Source organism: Belonocnema kinseyi, chromosome 7 (assembly GCF_010883055.1).
Source record: "Belonocnema kinseyi isolate 2016_QV_RU_SX_M_011 chromosome 7, B_treatae_v1, whole genome shotgun sequence".
Lineage (NCBI taxonomy): Eukaryota > Metazoa > Arthropoda > Insecta > Hymenoptera > Cynipidae > Belonocnema > Belonocnema kinseyi.
The window spans coordinates 104,351,327-104,362,671 of record NC_046663.1 but is presented as its reverse complement, the minus strand read 5'-3'; the positions used below and the strand labels follow the sequence as shown (position 1 = coordinate 104,362,671).

Genomic DNA, 11,345 nt, shown 5'->3' with positions numbered 1-11,345 from the left:
AACAGAACTCCTTTTTTTAAAATAATTTATTGAAATCGAAATGAACAAAATCGAAAAATTCCAATATTACGCCAAAAGATATGAGATACATAAAAAATCGAAAATAAGACTTGTAGTTTTTCATTTATTTTAAGGCAGATCAGAAAATAAATATACATTTTAAAATATCTGTCTAAAATCAAGCTCATAGCGCGAGATTTACGATGAGAACGTGTACCTTAAAGCCGACAGAGCTTTGAGTAACCCAATCTTTAACTGTACTTAATTAAGTAGAAAATTCCGAATATGAAAACGTATTTAAATACTGGGATCTAAAAGAGGTCTTTTGATACAGTTCCATTTAAGCATTGCAAGTTCTTATCACGTATCTCGTGCTTCGCACGACTTTGTCAATTACAATTTTTTACTACATCGTGTTCTACATTACAGTTATGGTGCCCTATTGCATTATCTCCAAATAATTTTAAAAAAGGGTCCCTATAACCGTCTAGGGTCAAGAATTTAGTTAAAACAACATCCCAGCGAAACTTCGATTAATAATTGGGGGGGGGGGGTCAGCCTCATCGTGTTACGTGGTCTAATTTTCACATTCTCGGCCCTTCTTTAGGTACAAAACCAAACACTTATACATATATATATATTTTGCAAACACATTTATTTATTTGAGAATTTTTGAAATACTGTGAAATTGTTGAATGAAAAAATGTAATTTTTGGATTTTCATTATTTTTTATGCCGTCGAAATTTGAATTTTCCACTTTTCGAGAAAACTCAAAAATTTGTTATGATAATCTTGTAAGGAATTCGAAAATCAACTTTTTTTATCTGTAATTTTTTCATATCGTGCGTTATTTGGCTTAAAATGTTCATTTTCGTGTGTTTTTGGAATTTTGTAAATGCTATAAGTCTGATAATTTTTTGAAAAAAAGTTATTGTGATAAATTGTTCATTTTTTTGAATACCATGAATATCCATACAAAGAATTTTGGAAAAATGTGGTCTCCAAAATACTCGAAATGCGCTAAGTTTTTGAATTTTGATCCAAAATGGCTGGCTAACAAACTATACCTTAACTTTAGGACAGCAAAAGAGTGTAACAAAGGCCAATTTAATAGAATAATTTTTTTCAAAAGTTATTGTTGAAATAGACAGACATACATACATAAATACATACATACATAACGACGAACGCCTTCGTTAAAACTAGTTTTTCTGATTCAGGGGGTTTCGAAACGTGGACATTTGACAAAAACTGGGGAAAAAGGGATGAAATTGTAGACAAATCTAATATCTTCTTCGATGAGAATGTAAAAATTAATCAAAGTGGAGGCCGCACGCCTTCAGGGAAGGGTTTCATAGACTATTGAAACTTTTACTTAAACCTTAATAGAATTGTGAAAAATGTAAACATCATTCAAAATCAATTACCTGTAGATGTACTTGACTTTTTTCAAAATTTTTTCTATAATTCTCATGAATGTATCTCTTTTCCCAATCGAGCTAATTATCATAAATGATAAAAGTCATGATTAAAGTCAGGATAATTCAAGGAAGTATTAAACGAATTAGAAATAACCAAATGTCCAAACTCCAATCCATTACTGACGTACATAAACATAAGACTTTCTTTGTTAGCTGAAGAAAAAGCTATATCCGGATCTAAATCGTCTTTCGAGTACAAGGGTCGAGTTTCTTCATGCCTAATACTGGTAAAGTTACTTCAGTAGCAACTGCTGATAAACGGTACGTTCCAGAGACATCTAAGCATTAAAAAAAAGTTCAATAAAAATCAACTCTTTTACCACAGAATTTCTAATTTTCAACCATCGTTTTTGATCATCATCAAAGCAACAGTGTTAAATCGCAAATCGAGTCTCTACATTGTAGGGTCTTTCTCAGAAATCATCTGTTAATGTTTTGGCAAGCCATCACACTCTCGTTGATATTGAGCGATGCGCTTGCTGGCAATGGGTTATGCATAATTATTCAATTGAGATTCATAACTGTCTCACCACTGCTTGAGTTTCCAGCTATTATGGTCCAATCATATTTTAGGTTCTAGGGACAAAGCGGTTTCATTCAGTGCACTTTGTCCACAGGGAACACAAGTTTTTTTTTAAAGCGGTAAGAGATTTTAAATTGTCCTTAAAAATCTATTCATAATAAAAAAGTTATGGATAATTAAATTCATGTTTGAGATTGGTGTATTGACTCTATGGTATTGAATTAGCTGTTGTTTCTTTATATGGGCCTTAGGATCAACTAATAAAAAACTGTTTTTTCAGATTTTCGACTTATGTGGGAGTCCTCTGCAGTGACTTATTTCTTGGCAATTGTGTAAGAAAATCCTCGTATCACTATTGAACTAATAATACTCGTTGCTGAACATTGCCGAAGAATTTAATTTAACTTTCCATCGTTTTTTCGGAAACCACATATTCGGTAACCGAGTTGACTAGTTATTGTTGTCACTATGTTGTCACAGTCGTTTTCAGATAGTGAAAAGAGCAACTAGTCTCTTCAGTTACCGAATATGTGGTTTCCGGACAAATAAAGGAAAATTAAAAATTAATTTATCGGCAATGTTTGACAACAAATGTAAATGGTGCAATAATAATATGAGGATTTCCATACACAATTGCTAATAAATAAATCACTGCACGTATTTTAATTTTGAATTCTACACGGAGAAAAAGATATCGCACAATGATATCGCAAAACCTCTATATTGAAATAAAGCGCAATATGATAATGTACAAGCAGGTTCCGGAGCTTTGTACGATATTATAATGCACTAAAATCGCTTGGCCACTGCTAAAACCCTCGTATATATAATATAATAAAATAATAATATAATGTAAAACCTTGCAATGTACGATATCACACGTTTACGCTATTATAATGCGATAATTACGATATATAGCGCAGGAATTACGGTATATATTGCTATTCATACGCTATCGTTTTCTCCGTGTAATATTCATTCTTTACTTTCAGGGTACATGATGAACTGGTGTTTGTATTGTTTTCTGGTCGTGACAATGGCCTCTATTTATGCGGATGCTGCAAAAGGAGGTAGAGGAGGAGGCAGGCGTAGAATTGGGAATATTAATCGATTTGGACTGCACAATATGCCAAATCTTAGCCGAAATCCCGCCAGCGATAATTACTACGAAAATAAGGATGTGAGTGAATTTATGTACAGAGCTGAAACTTAAAATCGTAAATCGTCATTTTCTACAATAAGCCACTTTTATAAGTTCTTTTTTCAATTAAATTTTTGGTCTTGCGTTCAGAAACAATATGCCTTGAAATTATTATCGTTTATTTATATAGAAACATTCCTTTTTTCTTTTTATAGAACTTTCAGCAAAAAGTTGTCTGTTACCTTCACACTAAATCTTTATTTTCTAGGAACAGATGTTTTTTTTCTAAAAACTTTGTTATCCTTATTCAACTGCTGTATATCTCGGGATCAGGTTTTTATGAATATTTCACATTGAACAATAGATTTTTAATCGCTATCCAGAGATGTTTTTCAAAACCTATGGTATTTGAACCTCAAAATTCTTGAATGATTTACTCGGAATGGGTTAACTTTTTCCAACGAAACTCATTTTCTCCCAATTTAGCACCTGAATAGCTTGGGATTGAGTTTTTATTTTTTTTATTTAAACTTTTTTGGCCTCAATTTAGAAACACTTCAACTCGGGAATGAAAGTTTGTTGACGTGGAGACTTAGATTTAACAGAATGTTATTTCATTCTCCCGAAAAATTTCGATTTTGTACGTTATCTAATTCTATACGGCGCCTCGTCCATTTTTATTTAACCGAATAATATTTGCATACATTTTTATTATTTCACATTGCCATTTTTCATCATTTTTCTTCTTCAGAATTACAATTACCCTCATTTTTTTCGAAAGGTCATTTTTCATAATTTCTAAATTACCGAATTACTATTTGGCATCATTTAAAATTTTTCGAATTATCTACTATTTGCCTTAGCCAAGATTTTTGACAGTAAATAACCGGCAAGTATAGTACATATAAAAGAAAATGCAAAGCTTCATGAATTTTGTGAAGAACTAAGCTTGATAAAGTGGAAAATGTACAATCTATACTTTGAAAAACTATGGAAAATTTGTATTTTGCCCATTTGTCAAGGGGCTAGAGAGTCAAAACAATCTCGGAATCGGATTCAGCGGCCCCAAAAACGTAAGGAAATGCTTTTCTCGTCTGGTGGGCAAGACTTTTTATTTTTTTCGCTTTCCTGAATTATTATCGATATGCACAAAAGGATCTTTCAGTGCTATTTTCCATGAGTTAAATTTATTTAAAGGATTTTATAACAGAGAAAAATTGCTCTTCAATTTTCTTTCACGCCTATAAAAAATTCTCTGATACTGAGTTATCGCCAAGCTTTAACTACACTTGAGCATTACTCTTACCTAATGCTATATTCGAGGAATATATGATAACCTTATTTGATTAACAAATTTTAGAATTTTTATGTTTTAAAAAAATTTGGTTTTCTTTTGCGCACGGATACATCAAAATCTATTGGACCGATTAACATATATCTCATAATAAAAAATTGAATTTTATCACTTTTGCACACGACTGCAGCAAAATCTATTAGTGCGTTGTTATATGTAGTCCATTCGGGTCTGTTGCGTATTTTAGGTACTACAGGACATTGAAATTGTATGTAGGTGAACAGTTAGTTGCAAGTGTTCGCAAAAAACCAAAAAAAAAAGACAAGCGCTAAGGTGATTTTCTCTTTGATTTGGATGGTCTCAAGTTTTATCGAACCGTAAATTAATGTAGAATTCAATGAAATATTTTGAATTCTCGGAATTCTTCTGAAAGCATTGAATTCTTTTAAACTATTTTCAATATCAGCTACTTTTGTCGACGGGTGAACTGTTACTGAATTAAGATGCATGCTCTTTTTTAATTCTGCAGAAGTCGTTGAAACCAGTGCATTCTAGTTCAGTAGCAGTTCACCATTAACTAAAGTTGACTAGTTTAGAAATATTAAAAAATAATTCCATGTTGACAGAAGAATTTAGAAAATTAATAATAAATAAACTTTTATCCTGAATTTAAAAAATTCAGAGATATTACATTTAGCGAGAATCAAAACATTATAAATTCTAAAAATTTTGAAAAGAATTCAAATAATTTTAAGTCAATATCAGCTTTGCTTAATTATGTATAAATCTTTTAATTGAATTAAATCATTTTAATTCTTTTAAATGTTTCGGATATTTCGTAAAATATTTAGAATTCGCGTTGAATTAATTTGAATTCTTTAGATTCTATTGAATCCTGCAGAATTCTCTCGATTTCTTAGAACTCACTTTTGATGTTTTGAACACTGTCTTTGATCTTAAAATTCTCTAGAATAATTCAGCATACATCTTGACTTATTTCTAAATTACTGAAAACATTGAATTCTTTCCAAATATTCCCAAATTCGTCAACTTTGGTCGAAGGTGAACTACTACTGAACTAGAATGCACTCATTTCTTTAAATCTGCAGAATTCTAAAAGGTCGATAGAATGCCGCAGAATTCAAAAGACTCGAAGGAATGTACAATAATTCAAGGCACTCTAAAGATTTTAATTGAATTCAACGACTTCTGCAGAATTACAAAAAATTATCGTGCGTCTTAATTCAGTAGTAGTTCACCCGTCGATCAAAGTTGCTGAATTTGGAAATAGTTCAAAAGAATTCCATGCTTTCATAAGAATTCAGAAAATTCAAAACGTTCCAATGAATGCTATACATGAACTTTTTTTCAAAGTTATTTTCTAGCAGATAGAACTTGAGACCATCCGATTCAAATAGTGGATCACATTCGTAACGGTACTAGTTTTTGTAATGCTCGAAGCAAGGAGAAGTTACCTTGGTAAGAGATACTTCTTTTCGGGTTCGCATGCACACTTGCATCTAATTGTTCACCTACATGCAATTTCAATGCCATGTAGTACAGAAAAATCTTAATATTTAATTCATTGTTAAAATAACATTTTAACTGTAATTAAATCATAAAATTATTTATAATCATGCCAAACATAAAGTAAAATAATGTTGCATGCGTCTGTTGTGATTAGATCAAATGTTACATCATAGATATTGACTTTTTCTCAGTTTCAACATGCATTAAAAAAAGCAATTAGTTGGGAAATCTAATAAAATTATTGGGACAATTATTTTAGTTAGTAAATAATCGTAATGCTATTTAGTTAGTTGTGAGAACTATTTTTGTTTGTTGGGGCACGGGTAGTTGCCGTTACTACCTTATTCGATAGACTAACTAGTTAGGTTTGATAAAACTACTATCCGTAGCTGGTTGAACTTACGAAATACAGATAGTCATGTCTACCAACCTGGGTAGACTATTTTCTTTTTGTTACCAGTGTTTGACACGTTACTGTCCAAACATAATGCGTTAATTTTACCGTTATTGCCTAAAAATTTGTAACGCATTACCATTATGGTTACTTTTTTTAAAAGTAACGCGTTACCGCTACCGTTACTGAAAAAACTCGTTAACTTGCCGTTACCTTTTAAAAAATATTTATTACATTATTCGAATGTCCAAGAAGAATTTTGAGAATATTGTACATTTCATTGAAAACTGTAAATCGTAATAAAACTAAATATTATATTTACAGTTAGGTAAAATAATTAAAATATAATGAATTTATCTATAAGCTCTCTTTTATTTAAACTATTAATACATGCGTTGGAAATTTTTGTTTCGCATTTCTATAAATACCGGCCGAAAATCCACACAGAAATAAATCCATTTGGAAAAAAATTATATTCAGAGGTGCCGCAAGCCCCATGAAGTTTAACACGATTTCCCATAAGAATTTCTCATCCATATTAGCCATAGAATATGAATAAAAGTAACAATTTATTATTATTGTCAATGATATTCTCTCAAAATTCAGTTTCTAAACAAAAATATCACTTTTAGTCCAATTTTCAATTAAAATGAGATAAATAATTAGTTGTCCGAAAAATTAATTGTTCAAACAATGTATTGTTATTATTAAAAATATTCTATTTGAATAATGTTAAAAAGATGCGATTTTTTCTGACATTTTTTACTTTTTTGTCCAATTTTCAATTAGAGCGAAGTAATAATTAATTCAAGTTAACAAAAATAATTGTTTAAACAATTGATTATCATTGTTAATAACATTCTCTTTGCTTGATGGTAGAATGCTGCTGTTTTTTCTGAAATTTTTAACTGTTTGTCTGTTTTTCATTAGGAGTGACTTAATAATTAACTAGATTTAGCAAAAAAAAATTCTTTAAACAAATTATTGGCATCCATATCAATCCATGAGGGTTTCGGTTTTTTCAGATAATTTTACATTTCTGTTCTTTTTTCACTTAGTAAGGTAATAATTAATGAAAGTTAACAAACAAGTTGTGTAAACAATTTAATATTGTTTATAACTATCTTCTCTCATATAAGTGGTAGAAAGTTGCGGTTTGCTCTAAAATCTTTAACATTGCTTCGCCTTTTTAGTTATGAACAAATAATTAGTCAACTTTAACAAAAACTTTTTTTAAATAGTATTGCTGTTTTATATAAATTATGTTCACTCTTTTTCCAAGTTAAAAAAATCATTTAAACAAAAAAGCTATTATACACAAGAGAAAAAAACATAGAATGGAATAATTAGGAGTATAGTGGAAGGACTAGGTCTTTAAATGACTTGTGAAAGTTTTCTATTAAATAACAAGATTATTGAAAGCGTAGAAGAAAAATTTGGAATTGAAAATATTTTAATGTCAGTCCCCTCCCCTCTCATCCCCACATACACATTAACAAGACCAGTAACAAATAATTAACTGATTATAGCATCTCACGGGACTAGATAGACTTACTGCAGTCAGAAAATTGCTTCCGGTACTCTGTTACCACTTGCAATAAATATTGTTTCTGACTTTTCTCTCTGCAGTAAGAAGAGAATTAAAGTCAGATATCAACTTTAAACTGCATTCTGCTACATCGTTGACCACGCTTAATTTTTTGACTGCAGTCGCACTTTGCTGGTATTCGACATCAGTTTTCCGAACATTCGCATCTTTGCTGAGAAAGGATGTTAATTTGAAAGCCCGTGAAAAAATAACAGGTATAACACGGAAAAGGTGCAGGAATAAGTTGTAAGAAAATTGCTGCATTTCTGACACCTCACAAAAGTCTCTCAGTGACTTATTCAAGGGAAAGATGTATTCAATATGATCCTTGTAGGAAATTTGAAGCATATTTGAGATATCTGTTTTATTTCAGAAAAATATATTCACAAAAAATGGTTTATTCAAAATATGGTTTTCTCTAATATTTATTTAATATTTTTTAATACCTAAGAGGGCGAAGCAAAGTTAAAGATTAAAAAAAAACCACAACTTTCTAGCACGTATATAAGAGAAGATAGTTATGAATAATGTTAAATTGTTTAAACCACTTGTTTTAAAGTTTCATTTATTATTACCTGACTAAGTGAAGAAGGATAGAAAGGTAAAAATTTAAAAAAAAAACGCAACTATGACATCATTAACAATAATCATAAATTGTTTAAATAATTATTTTTGTGAACTTGGATTAATTATCACTTCACTCTAATTGAAAGTTGAACAAAAAGCCAGAAATTTTAGAAATTGTTTTGACTTTAATTAATTATTTAACTAATTTTAATTGAAAATGGGACTAAGAGTGAAATTTTTTAAAAACTACAATTTTGTAACATTATTCTAAGAGAATATTATTAACAATGATAATAAATTTAAAAAACCGGTATTTTCGAAATATATTCTATAAGAAAATTGCTAAAAACAATAATAAATTGTAAAAAAATGTATGTAAACATCTAATTATCTGTAAGAAATGGTATTTTATGTACCAACAAAAGTTATAATAAAAAAAACGCAAGAAAGTCAATTATAATTCGCGCCAAATTTCACAAAACCCATTTTTTACTTATGGGGTTTCCTTGGGACGCTATAAAACAGACTTATGGTTGAGATTCAGTTCGATTCAGCTGATATTGTGTTAAGCTTCATGGGACCTGCGGCAACTCTGAATATAATTATTCAATAAAAAATGGATTTTTTTTGGGTGTGAATTCGAACAAATTTACGACCGGTATTCATAAAAATTTGAAGAAAAAAAATGTTTGGACCGTCGTACTGAACAGTTGCTCAACAGATGCACTGCTCCGTAACTTGGTATCGTATCCTACCGGATGAATAATTTTTTTAGATAAGGAAAGGCGTGCCAGGAAGTAAGAAAAAACATCATCTGACTGGCTTTCTTGATGTTGAAACATTTAATGTAATGCTAAACGTATTCAAAAATCTTATGAAGTACCGATTGATCACGTGTATTACTTTTCATTACCGTTACCAGAAAATTATAACGCTTTACCGTAATTGTTTTTAAATAACGCGTTACCGTTGCTATAAAAAGTAACTTTTCTGGTTACGTATTACAAGTAACTCGTTAATATAAAACACTACTTATTACAGGGAATCATTAAAATAGCAGTTATTATACTATCGAAATATAAAATGAGAAGATCCCAGAGGGTACACAGTAAAAATAAATACTTAAAGTTATATTCGACTTAATTTCAGATTTGACTTGAATTAAGGAAGTACCTGAATTTAAGAGTGCAAACTATCTTGAATAAAGCACTAACTTTTCTTAAATGAGAAATCAACATGTTTCTAATGGAATAAAGTAAAGTATCCTCCTAAATTTCAATATTCAGTTCTGAAAGTAAGTTTGAAGGCAACCTGAAATAACCTGTAAGGCCTTCCTCGCCTAAAATAAAGGAACATAACTTTCCTGAATTTCAGGTTCGCACTACCTTGCATGACGTTACAGAACGCTGGCGCTACTATACAGCTCCTGGCCATTTATTCTAGTCGCATTCTACTCCAATACTCCATGTCGCGTTGGTCAGTGTCGGCTATGATACTATGTTTCCATCATTCGAGCAGTTTTCGTGTCACAGATTTAAAAAAGGGCTGCAGCAAAATCAGTTACAGTTATCAGCCAATATTCGGATTATTAAAACCATCAAAGTAATTAAATTATTATAAAACTTTTTACTTCGCAGCATGAGCGCCCTTTCAATACATTACGGGACGCAATTGTCTGTAGATTTTGGACCGCAACTGCCCCCCAATATACCGTTTTTTCCATGTGTCCAACTTTTCCAGTATTTTCTTACAAGTTTGAACCCAACTTGTATATTTTCTAAAACGAATAACTATTATATAAAAACAGATGAGGAGTGTCGGTAAGGCGTGAGAAATTCCTGGTTTTTAGTTAGAATAGTACCCTTAATTTCAGTTAGGATAGTGTATTAATTCAAGGTAACACTAGCTTTCAGTATAAATATATTCTTAATTGAAGAGCGAGCACACCTGAATTTCAGGTCATGCCTCCCTGAATGTCAAATAGTCCCGACCTGAATTTCAGGAATCTAATTCCCTCAATTTAATGTTCAGATGTAATTCTTAATTTCAGATTGCATATGCTTCTTTTTGTGACACCTTAAAATAAGCCGAATTTTCTACTTAAATTAAGTTTTTTTTGCTGTGTACGCGGGCATCTTTTTTGGGACGTCTTAGGGACGCTGATGTCACTTCAGCTGATGAGACGTTCCAAAAAAATATTGTTTCATGCCCACTGTGATATTTCTAATTGCAAATGCACTCTGTAGATTAGGATTTCCAGTAAAACCGTAAACTCCTTCAATTTTACAATTTGTTATATGGTGCAGAATACGTCAAGTGTACCCACCAATAATTTTTTTTTTTGATCGAGTCGAAATTTGACTGAATTATAGTCCTAGTGGACCTAAATTAATTCTCCAAACCATAGGTCAATTATTTAACCGGTTGTCAATATACAAGGGCCTCAAGTTTCCACTTTTACACGCGTTTATTGACATTAACGTTAGTGCAACTTCTTTTAGGATGATCCGATTGGACTTCTATCATAGGGGTTTGAAAAGCTCTTTTCATTTATTTTAAGTCTATTATAATGATATTTTAAGAAATTTTTGTTTGAAAATCAAAATTGTAATTGATTTTTTGAAAAAACCCATATTTAAACAATTTGTTTCAATTTCAAAAAATAACTTTTTTATACTCTTTGAAATTATGCAGAATAAAAAGTATGTCGGGAATGTTTTCTTGCTAAAATTTAAATTTTTACGTTCAAAGGTACCGCGTTAAACCTCCGCAGTGCTCGAACACGAATACTGACAGGCGTAACTTGCCGCCAAACTTACATTTAAC

General features: G+C 30.8%; 1 protein-coding gene across 1 annotated transcript in view; it reads left to right on the top strand.

Moving 5' to 3' along the window:
• The first annotated feature begins 2,042 nt into the window (after positions 1-2,042).
• LOC117176734 (immunoglobulin domain-containing protein oig-4-like) overlaps positions 2,043-11,345 on the top strand; it is a 24,584-nt gene continuing 15,281 nt past the window's right edge. The window contains exons 1-2 of the mRNA XM_033367001.1: positions 2,043-2,124; positions 2,998-3,185. Of these exons, the coding sequence (XP_033222892.1) occupies positions 3,003-3,185 (183 nt within the window). The 5' untranslated portion in view covers positions 2,043-2,124; positions 2,998-3,002. The remainder of the gene's footprint in view (positions 2,125-2,997; positions 3,186-11,345) is intronic.